At 40.3% G+C, this 23,788-nt stretch overlaps 1 protein-coding gene across 1 annotated transcript; it reads left to right on the top strand.

Annotated features, from left to right (window-relative positions):
• Nucleotides 1–1,172: 1,172 nt before the first annotated feature.
• RAB12 (RAB12, member RAS oncogene family) lies at nt 1,173–23,491 on the top strand. Its single transcript, XM_036245486.1, has 6 exons — nt 1,173–1,686; nt 13,198–13,258; nt 18,630–18,768; nt 20,649–20,738; nt 21,596–21,700; nt 22,708–23,491. The coding sequence occupies exons 1-6, from the start codon at nt 1,461–1,463 to the stop codon at nt 22,819–22,821; spliced, it is 735 nt and encodes a 244-aa protein (XP_036101379.1). The 5' UTR covers nt 1,173–1,460; the 3' UTR covers nt 22,822–23,491.
• The last annotated feature ends 297 nt before the right edge of the window (nt 23,492–23,788 follow it).

The raw sequence follows: 23,788 nt of genomic DNA, 5'->3' as shown, positions 1-23,788 counted from the left end.
TGGAGAAATCCACCGCTCAGAATGGTTCCCTGATTGTAAGTGATGGAGCTGTGTTTAAAATAATGAGATCCAATCTTATTTTAAATATTTCAAGAATGACTGAAAAGATTCCTACAGCTAAGAATTCTCTTATAAAAGCAAACTTCCAATTTACTTTGAGAGCAATATTAGATTTTTACAAATCAGGTGTGTAGACTAACATCCATGTGTACTATGCATTACTAAACCCAGTTCTAAATAAAGCTGAAATTTTGCTGGGGTACGTGAACATTCTCGGCAGATGTGCCAGGTCCTATCATATTTAGAACCCTGTGTTCTGAGGTACTCAAGTTTACGCTGAGGAATTTGCTAAACAAATCTCTGGCAAGGAAACAGAGCAGTGATTTTCTGTATCTTTAAATCCTTTCAAATAGAAACGGCAAAACATACCCGAGTCCTTAATTTCTAAATTTTTGGAGTTTCAATCTTGGATTTGCTTACTTTACTGTTTGAGTGCTAACTCACTCACTTTCCCCAAAGGAGCATCCCACTTATTTTTAAAGTTAAGTGCAATAAAAACTTCCTACTTTTGAATAAGGCAGCAATTAGGGCTAAAATAACTGATTTCGTGTGTTTGCTGTGGAAAATGAAAGACACGCATGATAGAAGATGAAGCCTACCAGTGAGTGGGGTCTGCAAGAGAGCGGGTCTGGAGGGAGCCAGGAGGTGGCTGGGTGTGAGGGTGCAGGTTGGGCTCGGGGGCTTGCGAACGTCCTGGCAACAACATTGAGAGTTGCGGCAGTGCTTTGGGAGACACATCTTGAGAGTGTAACAGGTTTGGGGAAGAAATGGCTAATAATCGGGATGGTGTTTTGGGATTGTGCTCGGTGAAAGCAGGGAAAGACGTGAAAAGGAAAAGGGGGGAAGATGGAAAAGAAAAGAAAAGAAAAGAGAGGGAAGAGAGAGCTGGCAAGCTGGACCCAGTGGAAGCAGAGCGGAAGGGCTACAAAAAAAGCAAAGTAAGCGAGGAGAGAAGCCTGCAGCCACAGAGGCGCTCAGGCGAGCGGTCCTCCCGCCGGCAGGGAGCGCAAGTGCGCTCCGCCTCCAGCCCGACGCGGGCCCCACCGCCCCTCCCGCCCTGCCCGCCCGGCGCCTGCGCTTCCTGCCCCTCCTCGACCGGGATGCTCCTGCCTCTGCTGCGGAGTAGCTGTTTCCCTTCCTCCTCTCCCGGCGGCGGCGGCAGCGGCAGCGGCAGCGGCAGCAGTAGCGGCAGCGGCGAGGACGCGGGCGCGGGGAGCCATCCAGCAGCGCAGCTGCAGCGCGAAGCCGGCGGGCGGCCGGGACCGCTCGAGCGGGCGGACGCGGAGCCCGGGGTTGACCCGCGCCGCGCGGCGGAGGCCGAGGGGGCACCGGGGCCCGGGGCACACGGCCGGGGAGCCGGCGGCGGCGGGCGGCGGGCCGATCGGGAGCCGTATGCGTGCATGGATCCGGGCGCCGCGCTGCAGAGGCGGGCAGGGGGCGGCGGCGGCCTGGGCACGGGCTCTCCGGCGCTGTCTGGTGGCCCGGCCCGCCGGAGGAAGCAGCCCCCCAGGCCTGCTGACTTCAAGCTACAGGTCATCATCATCGGCTCCCGGGGCGTGGGCAAGACCAGCCTGATGGAGCGCTTCACCGACGACACCTTCTGCGAGGCCTGCAAGTCCACCGTGGGTAAGGGCTCCGCGGCTGGGCCGGACCCGGGGATGGGCCCTCCTGCCCCCGGCGCTGCCTTCCCCAGTCCCCTGGGCCCCAGCTGGTGCCCTCGCTCTGTCGGCCTCGTTTCTCATCGGGTCTCAGCTTTTCCACTTCAACTGTATGGCTCTGGGTGGCCTTGCATTTGGTGGATGGGGTCTCTCGGTGAAATCTAGGGGTCGGGGGAGGACCCCGTGGAAACCTTGATCCCACAGCCAGACAGAGAAATTTAGTGTAGTTTACACGCAGACTTGCTCTTGGAGCCTCCTCTCCCGGCACAAACTTCTCACGCCCTCGTAAGGTCCTGGTGGGAGCGGGTTATAGAACACTGGCGTCTCGGCGCCCCTCGCGCACCCCCCAAAGGCGGTCATGAGGTGAGGTGATGCATTGGTTCCGTTCAGCCCTCGGACACAGTGTGAGCGTCTCTCTATGGAAAGTCTCTACCCTTGTATTACTCACCCAAGGAAAAGGTGCTGCGAGGTGGGCAGCAGGTGGGCAGTGTAATGAAGTTGAAGCTTTGCCCCTGGCTAGAGGCCACAGTGGGTCATCTATAGCAAACAGGATATAGCAAACAGTGCCTTAGCTGTCCCTCGAAAGCATTTCCACAATAAACCAGGGTTTATTTTCTAAATTTGAACTCACTTTTATAATGTAAAGTTTAAAATTTCCTGTGGAGAATATTAAGACTAAAAGTACAGTAAATTTCTTGTTTTAACGATAAATGCGGGGCAGAGGGACTTCAGCTGCACTTGTCCATGACCTCAAATAACCCAGGGACAGGAAAAAGTGGAGATAAGTCATCCAGTACCACCCCGGTGGGTGAAGTACAATGAAGTAAATACAGTAACACTCTAGGTCAGGAAGTATAATGCCTCTGACCTAAAATTGAAACTGCAGGGGAAATTTTTAATGAAGTCAGATGTACAGGACTTGGCATTGAGGTCACTCAGGTGGGTGTGGGTAATAGTTGTTTCTATGGAAAACCACTTAAAAGCTGTCAAAGCTGGGGAACCACATTGATGAGGTGGTTCTTCAAAATAAAGGGCATCCACCTTCAGTGACAGTCAATGAGTGGTTTCTGTGTCATTCTGTATTCTTGTACATATATTTAGTATTGTAACCAGTGGTAGTTCCAACCAATACAGTTTGGGGTAAATTGGTTTTAAATTACCATGTAACAAAAAAATTAAACCCCCAATTTTGTTGTCGTTAATCCTCACCTGGGAATATTTTTTCCATTGTTTTTTAAAGAGAATGGAAGGAGAAGGAGAGAGAAACATCAGTGTGAGACAGACACATCAATTGGTTGCTTCCCACGAAGGCTGTGACCGGGGCAGGAATGAACCTGCAACCCAGGTACATGCTCTTGACTGGGAATCGAACCCATGACCTTTTGGTGCACAGGCCAACGCTCTAACCACTGACCAACACCAGTCAGGGCAGTAATCCCCAAATTTTGTATTGTCTTTTTGTTTTGTTTGTGAGAATTTGTTTCCTTAATGCTTGTTTGGAATAGATTATTTTGGAAATACTTGTGCTCTCTGTACCCTGTTTGTTTTTTAAATGTTGGCCTTGGGACCGTGCTATTAAAATTCAGTAGCATAACTAGACCTGTTTCAAATATCTAATCTTGGATCATATTAAAAAACAGGAGGTTATTAAACCTTCAAAAGAGGGTTTATACTGTTACTTTAGTGCCTGACATGTATAAAATAGAACTAAAAGCATTTCAGAATTACCCATCTTTTATGGCTTCACACTTAAAATATATAAAAATGAGAGATAATGTAGTTGTACTTTGTGATGAAAAGAAATCAGCACAGGCATTAATGGGTGGATAGCAGGGCTTGGGTGGATGGAGGTGAGATAGAAGATGAGCACGGTGTGCTTTAGGGTAAGGCAGAGGAGAGATGAGGAAGGGTTTTCTAAGCTGGGACCATGGTGGAGCAGCACCCCCACATTCTGAGAAAGACGCATTAGGGGACATTAGGAATGAATGCTTCCAGACTTTGACTGCCATGCTGAGGGATGTGGACCTTATTCTATAGCAACTGGAGCCATAAAGTCTCTGAGTATGGCTTTGGTATGAAGACAGTGAAACTAATTGGGCAGGGTTCCATAGGATATTTGGGAATGAGAAAAAAATCAGGAAGCAAGGAGACCAGGCAGTGTATTTCTCTGTCCCCTTGACAAGCATAAATACATACGCTTACACATTCAGATACCTCCCCTACTACTATCAGTGAGGTTCGTTGTGTGGTTGGATTCTGTCTTGCTCATTTTTGTTTCCTCCATACATAGCCTGTAGTACTTGGCTTGATACGTGTTTATTAATTGGGGAAGTTCGGAGAAAGAGGATAGTTTCTGGTCTGATCCAGAGTGTGAAGACATTTTAAGAAAGCTAATGAATCCCCCTTCAGGCTCTATCTGAGTTGTTTTCTCCTTCCATTTATCAGATAACTTATTAAGCACTTACTGAGTGTTGGGTGCTATGCAATCCACTGGGGACTTAGTGGTGAATAGGACATAGTCTACCCAGATGTGGCCCAGAGTCCTGGGGAAAAGATGATCCCAGTTGATAAGGGCAGAAGTAGAGGTGTGTACGGAATATTTGGGAAGCACAGTGAAAGACTTTCCAGCCAGGGATAGGATGAGGACTGGTCAGGGCAGGCTTCCTCCCCATTGGAATGCTGTAAAGATAAATTCATTCCTCAAGTTCCTTTAGAAAAATGCTATTTAAATATGGTGTTGGGTGTGGTGTGGAACTGCAGTTACCTCACCTGAATGCCTGCCATCTTAGCACTTAGCTCATAGGTCCTTCGGAGGCCAGTTTGTCAAGTTTCATCTCCATGTAGTATAGTCAGCTCCGCATAGAGAAAGACTCTTCAACAGTAGCACTTTTCTCTTACCCTGTCCAGACCTGCAGATGTGGTCTGCTCTTGACTGCAGAGTCTGGAAGAGACCCTGCGCACGTTGGGAAAGATATGAACATGCACAGACCACAGTACCTCACTAAAGTGATGGCCTGTGTAATTCAGAGGCTGGAAGAGATTGCCTCTGAAGGGCCTTTCTAAGGCGAATCAGACTCACCTGGACTTCCTATAAAAGATCATTGTGGAGCCCTGGCCGGTTTGGCTCAGCGGTTGGAGCGTCGGCCTGCGGTTCAGAGAGACCCAGGTTCGGTTCCGCTAAGGGCACGTACCTCAGTTGCAGTTTGTCCCCGGCCCTGGTTGGGTCGTGTGGGTGGCAACCACTCCATGTGTCCCTTCATGTCGATGTTTCTCTCTCTCTCTCTCTCCCTCCCACTCTATCCGAAGAAAATATGGAAAAATGTCCTCGGGTGAGGATTAAAAAAAAAAAAAAAATTAAAAAAAAAAGATCATTGTGGAAATCCTGAAGGATTTGAAATAACCTATTTTAAGTGAGCAAAATGTTGATTTAAAAAAAATTATTAATCAAATCAGAAGTTGATTTGGTTTAAAAGACACAAAATTCACCAGGGTATGAAAAGCTAAAGAGACTGTTTTTAATAATTGATTATTTAATAGAAATTGTTTAAATGGAGTATTGTTTTCAAATAATATTTGGTATCCTGTATTCATGGAATTGAATTACTTAGTCTAATATAGTATCTAGCATAATTTGACAGGTTATTTAAAAAGTATAGGACCAACTTTTTACAGTTTACAAATGGAAAATAAACTAGTTGGCTGTAGAAATTCACAACTATCTAACATACAAAAAAACCCATAAAATTATATATTTGTCATCTTGTGTGTTATTTCTATATAACTATTGGAGGCTACCTGTTAATTTTGTTTGTATGAAATGGTTTCATCAGGCAGCACCCACCCCCAACTCCAGCAGCGTTGCTGTCTAGAAAAAACACTAGAGTAAGACTAGGCTCTTTATTTAGATTCCGCCACTCACTAGGTTGTGATTTTGGATAAGTAATTGAATTGTCTTTATATATAAAATAAAACATTCTCTTAACACTAGCAAGAATTTGTTGAGCATATACTATGTAACAGCAAAAGTGTACTCTTTCTAATCCTCAAAACAATCCTGAAAGTTATCCCACTTTTACAGATAAGAAAGCAAAGGCTCAGAGAGGTAAACAACTTAGCTACTGTGGCAGGACTGGTCAGCACGTGGTCAGGGCCAGGGATACAGTGAGTTCTTCCTATGTTCCTTCACTTACTTTGAGATTTATTTATATTTACTTTGCTTTGCGACATTTCTGATAGATCAAAATCAGAATCATAAAGCCCTTTCCTGCTTATCTAATCTGACCCTCAACAGCCTTGTGAAGATAGTGATGTCATTGATCTATGGTATCAGTGAAGTTGACTTTCTCTAACTATGTACCCCAATCATCCCTTGTCACTTGCCTTCTGGATATTAAAATAATGCTCTAAGAATTTGATTTCTTACCTAAATATTCAGTCACATATCTTAAGCCTTCTGCATATTTATAAAAATTTTCCAAAATTTGACATTTTAAATAGAAAGTAGGAGTAAGGTCATCAAGACCAGAATTCTGGTTTTCCTGGACAGTGAAATTTCCCCCAAAGTGCTGGAGACCAACATAGGGATTGCCAATTCTTTTATTTTGCCAAGTAAGAACATTTAAAAAATAAAAACAAATTGCCAACTTTTCACACACAAAAAAAGACTTAAAGCAAAATAGACCCTCTCCAAATTAGGAAAGACAGAATATCCGAATTAAAAGATTTTTTTTTAATTTAGTTCTGAGACCCTCCCTACTCTGTCTGCATTTTTCTCGTTTTGTAGCAATGAGTTAAACTTCACAGGCTGGCCCCTGAGAGTAACTGGTCTTACAAGATGGTGGAGCTTTACTGGAGCCCTGGCAGTAGTCCCTGTGTTCTCAGTGGGAATCACATCACTCTGGTATTAAGGGGAAGGTGCACTCAGGATGTCCCTTCTGAGGCTGGGGAAATTTCGTGGTGCAGCTGACTGCATTTTATCAGGACCAGCAGTCAAACTAGAAGCTTAATTGAGGGGTCCAAGAAACAGGTGAATCTAAATCCCTGGCAGAAATCTGTGGGTTTGGCCTTGAATGTTAAGAGACGTGATAGATGAAATGCAGTTCACAAGTGTCTGGTCAACTTTATCTAGAAGCTGTGGAACCACTGATAAGGGACATTGATGATTCATACTTTATTCTGGACATTTGGATCAGAGATTTTTAGAAAACCCAGAATGAACATGTAGTAGATTCAGATTCTAAACTTTGTGTTTTAGTGTACTCTTCTGTATTTATATGTAGTCTTCCAAGCCGTCGCTGATCTGCCTAAGTGTTTCACTTAAAAGAGAATTAGGGAAAGTCGTCCAGAATTGCCGCTGCAAAAGCCCAACACCAAAGCCCGCCAGTGTTTCACTTCCCTGCCAAAGTGATGTAACACGATGACTCAGGGAGATGTGAGTGTGAGAGGAGCCAATGCATCTTGGTTAACGTTTCGTTTTTAACCAGCATATACTATGCATTGTGTGATTAGGTTTATTTAATGATCTTTATGCACACTGATAGGCTTGTGCTGAGTGTATCCATTTTTTGTGAAATACAGGAGCTACCTTTCAGAGGAAGTATAGAAATGTAGTTGCAGTGGGGTTTAGGTTGAATAAAAATCTATTTAAAGACCTGGCTTAAGTGCATTCAGCCTTTCCCTGTTCAGCACTGGCACTGAAGAAGAAAGGTTCCATTATGCGTGATAGAGATCCAGATTCTTAGAGATTGCTTCTTTCCCTCCAGTCTGCCAGTAGCCGCCTGTCACAGATCTTGGAACTGGCTTAAGAAGGCCGAGTTGGTTCCTTTGAGAGATCCAAATTATTCTCCAGCCTTAGGTGCCAGATACATTCATTGTTCTAATTAAGTATTTGTTTGAATTTGTAAAGAAAACATAGCTTTGTGCAGTAGTCAGCAGATATTTTTGAGAGGCTGTTCATATTTATGTAAGATGCCATTCTACTAACCACTTATAGGACACAAAGCTAAGGCCTGCTCACCTGGCTTGTCCTTTTCACAAAGGGAGGTGAGTCATGGAAATAGTCATAATAACGTGTTAGAAAAGATGTAAAGTGCTATGCTGTTGTACTTCAGCAGAGGACGAAATTGATCATTCTCCTTTTGTTCTTTGATTGAACATCTCTGACATTTGGAAAACCAGAATTTGTAGGGCATCTAAAATAGTGCCCTTAATTGAATGTGATTGTAGTGGCTTTTTTATGCTTTTCCTTTAAAATCAGAAAACACAGGCCTAATAGAACACTGAATTCCATAGAGAGCCTTTTCCCATCAAATCTGACAGCCTTCTGGTGTTTACATAATGCCTTCTTAGTTTACAAAACAAAACAACCACCTGTGTTTCCACCTCAGGCAAACTTATGATGGAAACAGCTGATGAATAAAACTCACCTGGTTTTCCAGGCCCAGTTTAATGCAGAAACTTTAGGCCCTTTAAATCAGAACTCAGGTGATGGAACAGGCCCCTTCTAAATGAGGAGCTGTGTTAGTCTTACATGCGGTCTCCCCTCTCTAGGCCTGACACTCAGCAGAACTCAGCTTTCTGGTTGACTGGAAAAGAATCACACATCTACCATCAAATTTTCACTCTTAATTTTTCACTTAAAAAGAAAAACACTTGACTTTCTCTTGGCCATTACTCTCATTCTAGGAGCTTCCCCAGATATAGCATATTATGGGAAGTGTGAATTTCACAGATAGGCTCAAAGTCCTGGATTTAAGTCCCAGCACTAGCACAGCTGTCAGCGTATCTTTAGGCAAGTGACTTAACTTCATTTTCCTCGTTTATAAAAGGGGGAAAAACTAGGGCTTACACTCTTCCCATCTCCTAGTACAGGAGTGAGGGATAAAATATCTTATATACCTGGCCTAGAAAAGGGAATTATAAATGCCAGTTGTGTTCCCTTACCCTAATTTACATTACAGATGCATACTGAAATATATACAGGAGAATACGAAATAAAATGTAAGCACGTGGCCTGCATAAAGTACAAAATCTACTTGACAGTCCTTGCGTTTTTGTGGACCGAAACTGAATAGTAGTAAAAATGTTTTTTGCATAAGAAGAAAATATGACTGATTCATCATTTGATATCTCAGGTGGTTTTTGTGTGTGTGTGTTTTGTATTTTTCCCAGATTCTTTCACTCCCCCCATCAATATTTTCTTCCTCTTGTGACCAAGAGGTCAAAATGACTGCCTTTTCAAATAAGGGTCTGTGTAACCAGGGAGCCAAGGAAGGCCTGCCCCATGCAGGAGCAATAGTGGTAGTCCAAGCCAGTCAGCATCCCTCTCTCGTTTACAGTATTTCCCTAACAATGCAGGATTCTTTTTTAAGACTGAATATATGTTTATACCTCTTTCAGCCATTCCCTCGTTTGTCAGTTGAGGCTGCAAAGGGAGGAGCATAACCTGGAGCCATTCAGCCCAGGTTCAGATCTATGCTCTAATACCAGCTCGGTGACCTTGGGCAAGTAACTAACTTATGATTTGTTTTTTTGTCTGTAGAATGGCGAAAATAATAATATCTACCTCATAAAATTAAGAGCATATACTGCAATGAGTTAATGTACAGTGAGTAAATATAAAGCCCTTAGACTAGTTCCTGAAACAGTAAACACCATAAAGTACTTAGTCCTTAATCTTTTTGTTATGAAGGGAATAAGCCTCTTTCTGTGAAATTCTTTTATAATGTATGGTTCGTGTAAATGGAACTGCCTGCCTGTCCCGATGGACTCCCGGGTGGCACACACACTCGGTTCCCCAAGCCTCTCCTTTGAGAACCTCAGGACTCTCCTTGCCTTGCCTGATGTAGTTCGTGGTGTCACTATGTGTTGGTTTTAGCCAAGTGCAGGGCTGTCTCCTTGTGCTCCTTTGTGTGTCAGGGACACAGAGAAACGGTATCTTTATGTGCTGGAGTGGAGGCACGTCCAGCCTGGAATGAAAGAAAGAGCGGGAGATCTTCCTAAACTTAGGATAGACTTTATGTGTGTGTTTGTGTGTTGGTTAATCCTTCACCTTACCCAAGGATATTTTTCTGTTAATTTTTAGAGGGAGTGGGAGGGAGGGAGAGAGAAAAACATCGATGTGAGAGAAACACATTGATTGGCATGAGCCCCAACCAGTGCTGGGGATCGAACCCATGACCCTCTGGTCCACAGGCCAGTGCTCTAACCTCCGATCCATGCTGGCCAGGGCTAGTATAAACTTTGACATTCTCAGGCTTGATCAGCATTTTTTAATGATATGTAATCATTTTACTATTTTAATGGTACCTACTTCTGAGAACGATCAGAATATTTTCCAGTTATAGTACTTAGTTTCTATTTCATTGAATACTCATAATAGTGAACGTGGGAAAAGGCAGATAAATAGGAGTGCTCAAGTTCAGCGCTTTCGGTACAAAAATTGAAAGATGGTCTGTGACACCCACTTTGTATTGCTTTTTCCTTTGTATGGTGTTTTCCTGTGGGAATTTGTGTCGTACCCTGCTTTGGTAGGTGGTGTTTAGGCAGAAGACTGGCTTCACAGTCAGGTGACTTGTTTTCTAATGTCAAATTTACCTTTATGCAGTTTGTAATTTATTTTCTCACCATTAGTGAAAATGCTAGAAATCCTCTCCCTTGGTAGAAATACTATATCCAAAATTGGATGACACTTAAAAGGTATATATCCTTGAAAGAAAAACTAGTATTATAAAGTGGCAGGGCCCTGGCCAGTGTACCTCATTGTCCTGTGCACTAAAAGGTTGCCAGTTCGTTTCCCGGTCAGCACACATGCCTGGGCTAGGGGCTCGATGCCTGGTCAGGGGGCATGCAGGATTCAGCTTATCAGGTGTTTTCACTCTCACATTTATGTTTCTCTCCCCCTATTCCTTCTTATCTATAAAAATCAATTTAAAAATCTTTAAAAATGTAAAAATAAAAAATAAATTAGCAGCCCTGGCCTGTTTGGCTCAGCAGTTGGAGCATCGGCCTGCAGACCAGAGAGTCCTGGGTTCAGTTCCCACTAGGCCCTAGTGGTTAGGGGCATGTACCAAAAATAAATAAATGAAATACAATAAAGTAGCAGTAACATTGCAGCCATTATTTGAATTGAGACTTATTTCAAAGTCTGAAATGCTTCAAATTCCTGAAAGTGTTTAGAAAAATCAGATTTTTGGTTGTAGGGTAGGGCAGAGAAGAGAAAGGAGGAGGACATCCATTCAGCTGTAATCATAGGCGTGGACCATGGTGTACTTCGCTTTTTATTTTTTTAGCTTTTGCTGGAAAGGAATGTGCAGAAAAAAACTTCTGGGTTTTTTTGTTTTGTTTTGTTGCTGTTTGACTTTTGTAACTTCTATGGCCTAGCAAAAAGAAATACAGTGATGTTTTGAAAATGTTTTGCCTTAAAAGGGGGAACCTACAAAGCTTATCAGCACTAAATACACATTCTTTATGCTATTGCTAAGATTTATGAAGACATACAAAGAAAAAGACAAATTGCAAAGTTAATGTCTGTTCTGAGACATCTGACTTTGATTATAATGACTTCACTGTGGACAGTATTATAAATTTGAATCTAGGTTCTGCCACTCAGCTTGTGCTAAGACCTTAATGAAATCACCTTGTCCTCTCTCCGCTCTGTTGTTTTCCTCTGTAAAATGAGAATAATAGTGCATTCCTCACTGGTCTGCGGCAGGATTCCATGTGTTGGATGTTGGGCACAGTGTGTTTGACAAATGTCCACTGTCATTACTATTAAAGGTCTTTAAGATCAAATAGAAGACACAGTGACTCAAATAGAGCAGTATACACCCATTAATACAGGGATTACATCCCTTGACCTATGTCCTTTCTGATTAAAATATTTCTAGAATGGCTTTGGTTGAGCCATCAAGGAACTCTGAGGATATTGGTGGTGCACACTCATGCTTCCTGTTTCAAGGCTGTTTCAGAGTGTCATTTGACTCTGGAAAGCAAATTTGTTCCAGAACTGAAAGTGAAATTGAATTAACCAGGTTTCATTCGGTGACATTTGAAATTATATGTGGTATGAGAAATTAAGAATTGAAGTGTAATGGAGTATTCTCTAGCTTTGTTTTCTTGTGACATTTTATATTCATGCAACTTTTCTGTATTGTACAGATGAGGGCTACTGCCCCGCCTCCGCCCAGGGTTTAAACATGTCTTTTGATGTTGCATTGGTGTCTGCAGTGTGTTACTAATAAAAGCCAGTCATATGCCTTTCCCTTCACCTCAAGAATATCATCTGACTTTGAAATGCTGTATCAGTTCCCTGAGATGGAGAGCTAGGAGTGGGGTCCCACTCTGTGTGGCCACACGGCATTCAGTGGTAGCCGTGTTCCCCCAGCTTGGCGGAGGCCAGACAGCATGGGGACCCTGGATTCTACAAAGCAGTCAGAAAGTAGTTCCTGGAAAGAATGTGTTTCTAGCCCTGGCCGGTTTGGCTCAGCGGTTAGAGCGTCGGCCTGCGGTCCCGAGAGACCCGGGTTCGGTTCCCGCTAAGGGCATGTACCTCGGTTGCAGTTTGTCCTCATCCCTGGTTGGTCGTGCAGGTGGCAGCCACTCAATGTGTCCCTTTCACATCGATGTTTCTCTCTCTCTCTCTCTCCCCCTCTCTCTCCCTCCTGCTCTACCTGAACAAAAAAAAAATGTCCTCGGGTGAGGATAAAAAAAAAAAAAGAATGTGTTTCTAGTTCTCAAATTTAGCCAGCATCCCTTTGATTTACTTTTTTTTAGTTTTGAAAATTATGTAAAAATACTGTTTGAAATACTTAAGTTTTCTATAACTGAGACACTTATAAGATAACCTGTACAAATGAAAATTTGGTTTAAAAACTATCTGAAGCTTTAAAGGCTGAATTGGAAAGGGACAGTGATTCATGATGGTTTGCTTATTAATATATGAAAATAAATAAAAATTGGGTTTGTTCATTTTTATGTGTAAATTTTTTAAAAATAATTTCTCTTCCACACTTTTGACAGTATAATAAAGAAATCATGTGTATATATTAACTGAATTTTGTGTGAATGCTAAAAAGTTTAATGATTTCTAAATTCAGACTAAGGCTGTTTGAAATCAAGATTATTTCCAGTATTCTGTGTAAGAATTTTCACCAAGATAACATTCTTTTAAAGCCATTTATTAATTTGATTATTAAATGTAATTTTAAATGGTTTTTGTGCTAAACTTATAGTAGTAATAGATTATATTGTGGTAATTAAAAACTAAAAAGTTTTTAAAATTATATTATGAATAGTAAATGCTACAACTCACAATTGTGTATTAAAGTGTGGAGTGAGTGAGCTCTTAAGAGATGCTGGCATACTTCTCCTTTTTTCTTTTGAGATTTACTGATATCAGTGCTTTTTATGTAAATGGGATTATTTTTGACAAATTGCATCGTTATTGTTTTTGCTTTATCTTCACTTGTTTTATTTATAGGTGTTGACTTTAAAATCAAAACTGTAGAGCTAAGAGGAAAGAAAATTAGACTACAGATCTGGTAAGTGGTGACTCTGTACCCAGTAATTGCCGTATGTGTTTAACAATCCATATGCTTGTCTAATACAATTAACCATTGAGCTGGTTTACCTCTCCTACTTTTCCTCTCCTTCGCTCAAGTTTAAATAAAATGAACAGTGAGAGAGAATTTAGAAGAGTCTATTTTATACATTTGCACATGGGGAATTGTGCAAAGAAGAATGTTAATGATAGTTAATTTGGAACCTTTTTGCCTCTATTTTCAAATCATTAGACAAAACTGTCATTACTAAAATGATTGCTGAAATGCTTGTCTTCATGTTTTTAAAGTTATTTGTTTGATAGTATTCAAAGGAAGTTCAGTACGTGTCTGACCAGATTTGTACAGTTTCAAGCCAAATAGCATCTAGATAGTTGAGGGACTGTTCTTGATGGCACAGTGTGAATATCACCGTGGGACACACACGCACTCCTTCTGGCCATATTGCTGATAGCATGTGAGGCACCCCCCATTAATATCAACTGGAAATGAATCCCTGGCCCCTTTCTCACATCATAATCGTATGAAAGACCAAACCAGAGTGTTACAACTCTACCTCCAAGAGCTCTCTGCTGGTTCTCAGCAGCCCCGGGGGCAGTAGGGAACCGATCTGTGGAGAAAGGATCAGGTCTGGTGGTGGTTAAAAGTCACCGCAGAGATGTTCTGAAAATGCCCTTTTGTTTTTAACAACACAGCTGCAGTGTACTCAGCTTACTAACTCCTCTCGGCAGGTCAACCTCAGCTCTGAGTGTTTGTCCACCATGTGTGTGTTTGCTTTCATCTGCGTTAATTGCTGCCTCATCTGTGGCATCATCGGTCACCTAATGCTTGAATGTTAGTGCCATGCCTTCATTCTTCATCCGTGTCCCTGTCTGGGGCACAGCTGCAGCTGAACCAGCGTTGTTTGCCACCGGAGGTGTCTGAGGTAATTATTTGACCATCTGTGACTATATAACCCATTTTAAGAATTTTTTGGCATTTTTTAAAAAATATTTTTGTTTTAACTCAATTATAAAATAGTAACAGTCTTACCTAAATACTTGATAGCAAAAATAATGCATATTTCTTACTAGATTAGCCCCTGATTAGAAAGGCAGCAAACTGGTTTGTGAATTGCTGCCCATTCTTTGAACTCTGGAAATGGCAATAAAGTATCTTTCACATGAGCTGCTTTTTTCAGTTTTATAAGTTCTTTAAGGTAAAGACCATCCTTAAAAGAATTCAGAGTATGGCCACCTTTGTACATAGTGCCTGTAGATGAGATACTTGTTTAATGGAGATCGCCTCACAAAGGAAATATAGCTAATATTAGCATGTTTGTGAAGCTTGTTTAGTGGAGGACAGCAGTGTTTAAATGACATGGTGGCCTGTGTATAAAACATCTCAATTCATATATTAATGCTTTAGTTTTAGTTTTCATTGCAGGCAGTAATAATCTGTTTCACAGAAGTGTGTCCCCATGCCCAGTGCCTCCCTGAGCTCTGCTCACTAAAGTCTGTGCTGGTGACATTGGATTCTTCTGGAATCTCATTTCAGTGCCTTTGAATCTGATCTAAGAGGGCCCTACCTTGTGAATCCCAGTCCACAGGGAAAGTGTGATAGTGCAGTTCCAAGAAATGCAAGGGGCACCCCGAAAACACTTCTCTCTTGGATGTAAAAGCATTTCCTCAGATAACTCCTCTGCTTCTCCTTCGCTCATCACTCCTCAGACTTAGTTTTCGAAAGTTTCAAAACTCGACAACATTGGCAAAGAATATAACTGAGGGGAAAAACAAGATTCACTGAATTTATTGAAAGTATGATTGCAAGTTTTCTATGGGGAATATCCCAGTGATTCAGTTAGGAAGTAGGACCCGTCTTTTCCTGAAGGAAAAGACATTATTGTTATCCAGTAGGTAGAAAGGAAGTGCTGGAGTCGTGGTTCATTACTTAAAGTAACACGTGGCTTATTTTGGAGTCAGCAGCAGTACTTGTGCTATTGCTGCTGTAATCTGCTTTGTCAAGGGCATGTTGTTGTCATTTTACTGTCACCATTTGAGGGCATAGGAGGCGCCAATGTAATTGGAAGGAACTCTTCAAAGAGACTGCTAATAATAGCTGTGCTCCGATTTTGTAGACTGTCAGTCCATGGAAGCATTGCCAGTCGGTCTTCACAGAGGTGTTGTCAGAAGAAATGCATTTTTTTTCTTAATGATTTCTGGATATAACTAATTGAAGAAAAGAAAATATTATTTACTGTAGATTCTTAAAGGTTTAAGGTACTAAAAGCCACAGATGCCATTGTCACACTTTTAGGTCACATTTTTTAGTTCCTTAATTATCTGGGGATAGGAAAAGGACCATTTTCTCATCTCTGTACTTAAGTGTTCCTATACTTATATATATAAGAACTGAAAGTATAACTAAAATTTAAATGTTTCTGCTAGAATATAATTTTGCGAATTTACATCAAAATGCTATCCTGGAAATTATACTTGGTGACTTAGAGTCATTGTGTAGAAATGGAATGAAGCCATGAAATTCGTCCCCTACCTTTAGGCAAACGTAGAGTTGAAGTGCTCTATGTAAGGGCCCCTCATTCTGCCCATCGTGCCAGTCTCTGCTGTTGGGAAATTTGGTTTGCACCCACATTCTTATATTCACATCAAGCTCCTTTCCTTTTGTTCCAGGCTTGGAACAGGTGGTGCATTCACATATGAAATTGGTTCCTGCCCTTCAAATTAGTAATTGTGTCACTTAACTGGATGTATTAAATATTTAACAAAAGAGAATCTTTGAATTTTTAAAACATCATTGTATTACCAAATTGGGGAAACAGAATTGCAGGAATTTTTTAAATTTATACCAAAAGCAGAGAGAGAAATAATAGTAAGATCACATGCTAGCTGTAGTAAATGATGATTTAGTGGGCATTAATAAACTGCAAACCTCTAGATACCAGCTCTGTCATTACAGTGACAGTTCAGGTTCATGGTGATAAAGAGAAGGAAATATTAGGATTCTGCATCTTCACAGAAAGATGAAAGCATGATCAGATTGGTACCTTATCTAATTTTTTGAAAAGGAGAGACTTGTGTAGGATTTTTATGGTGCTGCCATGTAGTAGTTACTTATTAATAAATACTTGGTAAACTGAATTCAACTTTCTACATTTTAAACATGTAACCTTTTGTTCAGCGCATGTTTATTGATGGCCGCTCTGGGTCAGGCACCCTACCGGACCCTGGTGGACAAAAACAGACCAGCCTTGGCTTTCCTGGGCCTTCCAGTCAAGGGCAGCATGGGATTCTTGTGTCCTCTGGAACAAAGCAAATGGCTTTGTTTTTATTTATTTTTTTAAATCCTCACCCAAGAATATTTTTCTGTTTATCTTCAGATAGAGTGGGAAGGAGGGAGAGAGAGAGAGAAACATCAGTGTGAGAGGGACACATTGACTGGTTCCCTCCCACACAACCCCAACCAGAAGCGGGGACAAACTGCAACTGAGGTAAGTACCCTTGGCCGGAATTGAACCCAAGACTCATTGATCTGTGGGGCTGACGCTCTACCGCTGAGCCAAACCGGTCAGGGCAAATGGCTTTGTTTTTATGTGAAATAAATTTGCCAACAAGTTTTTTCATTTGTTTGGCATAACATCAGTAATATAAACTAATTGGTGGTAACTTCAATCTGAATGAAGCCATAAATTATAGCACCACTGCCAAAGGGAGTTTTAGGGACACAGTCCTACAAGTTGCACTTCGATCAGATGCATTTGGAAAATGTTACACACTCTCCCCCTAAATCACATGCTATCCTGAATAGCCTTGCAGTGAGGAACCTCATTTTTGTTAACTCCATTGCCCCTAGCTTAACCACCGTGACCCACCATGGCCACTGGAAGCATGCTGGCAGGTAGAGTTTTGGGGAAAGCTAAATTATAGATCATCTGTAGAGAAATTGTTTTCCTGATCAGAAGCCCTGCTCTGTTGAGCTTCATTTGTTCAAGTAGTTTCTTGGCTTATTAGATGGAGAAAATAGGTCTCAGCCAGCTTCTGTACCTGGTAGTGTGCTTATGTCTGTTGTTCCTCATGTTGAAATGGTCACCTTCAGCATGAGGGATAAATAGTTCTTAGATTTCAGAATAGCAGTCAGAGAATAATGAACTGACTGTATCTGTAAACTGATTTGATATCTTCCTTCTCCCTTTGACCACTTCGTCTGTTTTAAAAGAGCAAGACTCATTCTATAGCATTTTTCATTAGTTTCGGATTCTTATCAACCAACTCAGATATTATCCGTTGAGGTTGGTTAAAGGAGAGTTGCAGGCTTAAATAGTTTATTCTCCATACGTTTTCTCCTTGTTGATAACAGCCTCACATAGAGGATGTTACACTTTCCACTATTTTACACATCAGGAAACTGAGCTCATTTCAGAAAGTTTGAGTTCTCCAAAGAAGCAAGAATAGTGCCTGGGACGTGGGACTGCAGTGCCGGCGTGGTCCTGCCGGCCAGCGCAGAGCTTGCCAGAAACAGTTGTCCACCCAGAGGGCATTTAGTCCATGCTTTAGAGGGGGTTGGGGGAGTAACAGCATATATACACCTGTTCACATACCAGTTCATAGAGGTGAAATACCTAAAAAAGCTGACTGAGAAAAATACTTTGTGATTTACAAATAAAAGTTGAATATCAGCCCACCACCTAACTCCTTGTTCAGTTTTGTTATTTATCTTATTCTGTCCAAAACAACTTTCCTCATAGTGTAGTAGATTAAAAACTTAGAACCTTCTAGAATAAAGTTCATGTCTTTGTGGGAGCGAAAAGTGTGGCCAAGTGTACTTACGTAATTTATAGTATTAAGTTACCTCATACTTTTATAATTTTATTCTAGAATGTCAAAAATTCATTCCAAAGCTAATGTTAGTTAAAGTGAGCCACTTAGGTATGTGTTAAGAAATCAAAAATCACTTTTATGCTTAATGATATTTTTGCATGAGTTTTCACATTGAAAGATTTTTTTTTTCCAATTAAGATGTTGCCATGTATAGGATTTTAGCATCTTTCGTTAAATTATGCAGGATCTGCCTTCTCTCTCCCCACTTTTATTGTGACTTTGCCATAAAAATTCTCATTTTTTTATTTTTAAAAGCTTGGTTTGAAAGAAATTGGGACTCCTTTATGTTTATGTTTGAATGTAACTAGCTCAGAAAACCTATTCCCACTAATAATGAACATGCACAGGCTTGAGGAGTTGCCTGGTTACTGGAAGGATCAGCCTGGTGGGGCCATTGCTCTCCGTGTGTGCGCTGGAATGTGGAGTTGCTTACTGTGGTGATGGTTTGGGAACTCATTTATTGTGCTGCTATTTCTTAGGGACACAGCAGGTCAGGAGAGATTCAACAGCATTACCTCAGCTTATTACAGAAGTGCCAAGGGGATTATATTAGTATATGATATTACTAAGAAGGAGACATTTGATGATTTGCCAAAATGGATGAAGATGATTGATAAGGTAAGTGTTGCATTTTCCTCACAGATGTAAACTCTTTGCTCGTGGGTGTTAATCCTTATAAAAGGAAAGAGAAAACATATTTAGGAAGTATGCTTTTATATACTAAAAGTCATTTAGTCCATATTACAACATATTTATTATAAATAATAAAACCAGATTTTTATTCTGATGTCCTGGGTTGTCTGACTTTAGAGCCCAAACATGCTCAGTCCACTATATCAGGTTGCATTTGTGGAATTAGATAAAGGGCATTCTCGTTTCTGCAGAACGTTTACTCGGACACTCATTTTGTGAGTTTTCACAGGAAAATCTCAAGGAGATGGCCTTCTCCACAGTGTCTGTGGACACTCCAAGGGCCTTGGTCATCCACAGGACATCTGCCCTTAAATTGTAGATGTCCTTTAGTTTCTCATTTGGGACAGATTTTCCCCTTTGGCTCATGATCGACTTATATAGATACTCTGGGTCTAGATGATTACAGTAAATTGAGTACTCCTCTAAGAAATGTGTACCCAAAATATACATTTAGAAGACAGCAGTTAGGGGTGCGTGTGTTATACAAAGACCACATTTTGAGTTTTCTTCCTTCCCCTTAATGTGATTGATGGTTAGTTCCTTTGCATAACAAGCACATTTAATATATTATAAATATATTAATTTTTTTGAATTTTTGTTTACAAATTGGATTAAACCCATCTGTTAGATAACATGGGAGAACGTTTGCCAATTTTACCAATACTGTTTGTTATCAGTGTGTGCCTCTTTAAAATGTGTTAGGGACCAAGGTTACAGAGATGAATGGGACCTGAGGCCAGCTCTGTGATTGTATGTCACTGAATACTGATTTCCTGCCATACTGAAGCCACAGAGTATGCTCCTAAGGAAATTAGAAAGGAGCAGTTCTAATTGCTGGTTAAATTTTTCGGAATGTAATGAATTTAAAACCGAAAGCAAGGGCCTCATGGGGTGCTTCATTTTGTGAACCTGCCAAGGTCTTGAGGTCTAGTGCTCTCCTCTTTGTTATACTTGACTCTTGCTTTTTACTCTTTTTTGAGGAAGTGCAGTCTTTTCTTGGGTGCTTCCTGTGTACCAGGCACTGTTCTTACTCCATACCAGCCTATTCTCTTACCTGTACATCTAATAAGGAGACCAAGACCCAGTAGCTTGTCCAGGGTCATGTTATTCAGATGCCTTTTATTGTAGTCTATCTCAAATAATTTTTTAGAATACACCAAATTAAATGAGTTATTTAAGGGATTTTAACCTTTTTAAAGAGAGAAATTCTATTGTGCCTTATATATTTTTTAAAACTAGCTTAACTACTATATTTTCCTGATTATAAAATTAATGATACCTCACATATAGAATATTTGGAAAATCAAGAAAAGCACAAAAGTAAATTTTAAAAATCTGTAGTTCTACTGTCCTGAAGAAACAAATTGGATTTGTACTTTATTTAGTGTTATATCCTGCTTATTTCACAATATTCTATCATGAAGACCTTCCTATTTCTTTTTAATGGCTGCATTCTTTTATGTACCTTAACTTATTTCATTCTTTGTCTATTTTGTTGGATTTTTATGGTTTTCTGTTGATGATCATTTTAAGTATAGAGCTTTGCCTGTATTTTGAATCATTTCCTTAGGGTGGATTCTAAGGAATTACTGGTCAAAGGCTAAGAACATTGTGGTTCATAGTGCCTGTGACCACTTTTCTTTCTCAAGCACTGTGAGCCGTTTACACACCACAGAAACCAGGCCTGCCTGGGACAAGGAGATGCTCAGAGATTTGTAGAGTGAAAATACTGGATTGGTTTACATTTCCTGTCAGCATATGACAATGCCCATTTTTGAAATGCAGCTTCTTTTAAAATTTCACAGTATGCTTCAGAAGATGCTGAACTTCTCTTAGTTGGAAATAAGTTGGACTGTGAAACTGACAGAGAAATCACCAGACAGCAAGGTGAAAAGGTGAGAGAAATATGGGGAGCAGGAGAGAGAAATCACAGTTCCCACACTTTGTACAATTAGCCGTTGATAAACTTTTTCTTTTAACAAATTACTTATTTTTTAAATTATGAAATAGTTATACAGCTATCAATCACATCCTTCTCATATATTTGCTTTTTTAAGTTCTTGCTTCCTTATGTTCATTTTGAAACGGAAAAAAACAAACCACACTAGTATATATGCTACATTATTATCTAACCTTACACTTTATACAAAGAAACATTTTTATAAAGCATAAAATCGCTTTCATGATTTTTTCTTACTCTAATGCAGTGGTTTTCAACCTTCCTAATGCCACGACCCTTTAATACGTTCCTCATGTTGTTTGTGGGCGTATCTGCATGTGGGCGGGCCCGCCTGGAGACGGATAGAGGAGCGGTGTCTCTGTTCCTAAGACCTTCGAAATATGTGTTTTCCAGTGGTCTAAGGCGACCCCTGTGAAAGGGTCGTTTGACCCCCAGAGGGGTCACAACCCACAGGTTGAGAACTGCTGCATGTATTTTAACCTTCCTTGGAGAATCAGTGATATTCCCATTTTAAATGTCAGATACATTACAGTTTTAGAAATTTGGCCACATAATTTGCTTTGAAGGTTACAGTACCGCCGTAGGGATTTTGTTTTATTTACTTACAGTGTAGGAATTTGCTGCACTCACGAACTGCACAGTTAAGCATAAATGGGCTTTTACAAACCTTTAGTCCACCCCTTCCCTTAAAGCTGAAATCCAGAAATATGATTCCCCCATTGTTGGCCTCATGCTCTTTACATTAGACTGCATTGTACCCCCACGGAGAAAAAATACTGGTTTTTTCCTTAGTTTGCACAGCAGATCACTGGGATGCGGTTCTGTGAAGCAAGTGCCAAGGATAACTTCAATGTGGATGAAATATTTCTGAAACTTGTTGATGACATTCTGAAAAAGGTAAAAAAAAAAAAAACTACATGAAAGTATTTCATCTGAAACTTATTGTTTCCTTTTTTATTTTTTGGATGAGAATTTTTTATTTTGAAAGGAAGTATAGTATTTTCTCAGTCTTAGGAGCCAGGTAAAGTTGTTAACTTGACCCAGATGCCTGCTACAGCAGCAGCTACTTTCCATCCAGTGGTTTTCAGTGTCCTTGGTATTGATGCCCAGTGTATTTGCTTAGCCTTAAATACAGTTTGGTGGAGTGACTGGAGCTGGTATAACAATGCGCCTTGTTAATTAACATTTGCTTTTCTTTTTCTTCCTGTTTTCCTGCAAGGATAAGTTAGATACAGACGGAGGAGAGTAGCAGAAAGTGCAGGTATCTCAGCCGAGAAGCCATGGTCTTTGCCTCACTCGTGCTCTGCTTTTTAGCACGAGCTCGATTCCATTGCCAAAGCCTTTGATGCTAAATGCCAGGGAAATTGCTAGACAGCTTCACTGAGCAGCAGCAATTTCATTGGGCATCTTTAGGCTTATGGGCATCTTTAGGCTTACGTTCAAAGATTTTTTAGTAAGAACTTTCTGTTGCTTTTACCTGTTATCTACTCAATTCAAACATAATTCAGAAGCTTCTAATAAAATGGTTGTTTTATCAGAGAGGTTATTTCTTTGTTCAGAGGTTATTTCTTTGCTGTACCCCCTGAACATACAGAATAGTTTTTTCATTTATTAATGCACTAAGTTTCCATTATGCTGGGTTATGAAAAATACATGTTTATGAGATACATCTTATCTCTTCCACATTGGTTTAAAGTAAACTGGGCAGTGTTTGTCTTGTTACTGGATGCATCCTGAACCTGGTTTTTGTTTTTTGGCTTAATATTTGAATGTCTAATTAAACTTTGATGATTAAAAAGCTTTATATAAAAATACTTTGTTCTTATGTAATTGTACGATTTGCAGAGCACTTACATATACGTTGTATAGTTACAATGAATTTTTGTCTTTTGCTTATCCCGAAGATGCCCCTGGATATTTTAAGGAATGAGTTGTCCAATAGTATCCTCTCATTACAACCAGAACCCGAGATTCCACCAGAATTGCCTCCACCAAGACCACACGTCAGATGCTGTTGATTTGCTACTTTGGAGACAAAGTGGAAACGATTCCTGGAAAGGGGAAAATGTTCTATTCTGCACTACAATCATTTTGAAAGTTTTCTTTCGCACTTTGTAATCCAAGTCAAAGCTATACACTAACTTGTAAATATGCAAATATGCGATCCTGGGTAAGTTTTGGTTATAAATTACATATATCCCTCCAAATTATTATATTTCATTCATTATCCCAGTGTCTAGTGTACATACACTGGGAAATGTAGTACTTCTAATATGAAGAATGGGAGAAATGAAAGGTATAATGTTTCTTGAAATGAATAATATAATTGTCCTTATTAATTATATTATGAGGACAGAAGATATTCTGATAAGAAGAACGTGGTGCTTTGCTTACTGTTTTAAAGAAAATTTATAAAACTAAAGACTTTTTGAAGGAAAAAAAAAAGCTATCTTAAGTGCTTTTTCTTTATTTACAAGACATTTCCCCCAACTGTAGTATCTTTGAAGTGTTGAGTGTTTCTACCACAAAGCAAAGCTCCATTCATAGCCGTCGTCGAAGGTTATTTATTAATGTTATGTAATGATGGACTGTTACTCGTCAGAGGGTGTGAGGCCGCAGAGTCTCCTACTTTCCGAATGGATGGCCCTTATGCTTTTAAGAACTATGAAGATTCAATAAAAAAAGAAAACGCTGCTGTCCTAAACAAATCCTGTTTAAAGGAATTTTAAAGAGAGACATTTTACTATATCAAAGAACATACATGTGTTTGCCTAAACATTCTATACCTTTGTAATGATAAAACTTCTCCCCCTTATGATGAAGCTTATTCCTGTTAATCCTAGACTGTGGGGTTTTTTCTTTTTCTTTTTTCTTTTTGGTCTGATAATGAATTTGTGAGCTATTTGGTATCTCTTTTATTAAACTGCACTGTTTTGTTTAGTCAAGAAAAATAAGTAATTATGTATTTGAATAACTTGGCGTGTC

This window comes from Molossus molossus, unplaced genomic scaffold (assembly GCF_014108415.1).
Source record: "Molossus molossus isolate mMolMol1 unplaced genomic scaffold, mMolMol1.p scaffold_m16_p_6, whole genome shotgun sequence".
NCBI lineage: Eukaryota > Metazoa > Chordata > Mammalia > Chiroptera > Molossidae > Molossus > Molossus molossus.
Note: the sequence above shows the minus strand (reverse complement) of the source record. Positions and strands in the feature narration are given on the sequence as shown.

Coding starts and splice junctions, on each gene's coding strand:
- RAB12 (XM_036245486.1), top strand. CDS start 1,461: ATGGATCCGGGCGCCGCGCTGCAGAGGCGGGCAGGGGGCGGCGGCGGC. Junction 1,687..13,197: donor GGCCTGCAAGTCCACCGTGG/GTAAGGGCTCCG, acceptor TTTTATTTATAG/GTGTTGACTTTAAAATCAAA. Junction 21,701..22,707: donor TTGATGACATTCTGAAAAAG/GTAAAAAAAAAA, acceptor CTTATCCCGAAG/ATGCCCCTGGATATTTTAAG.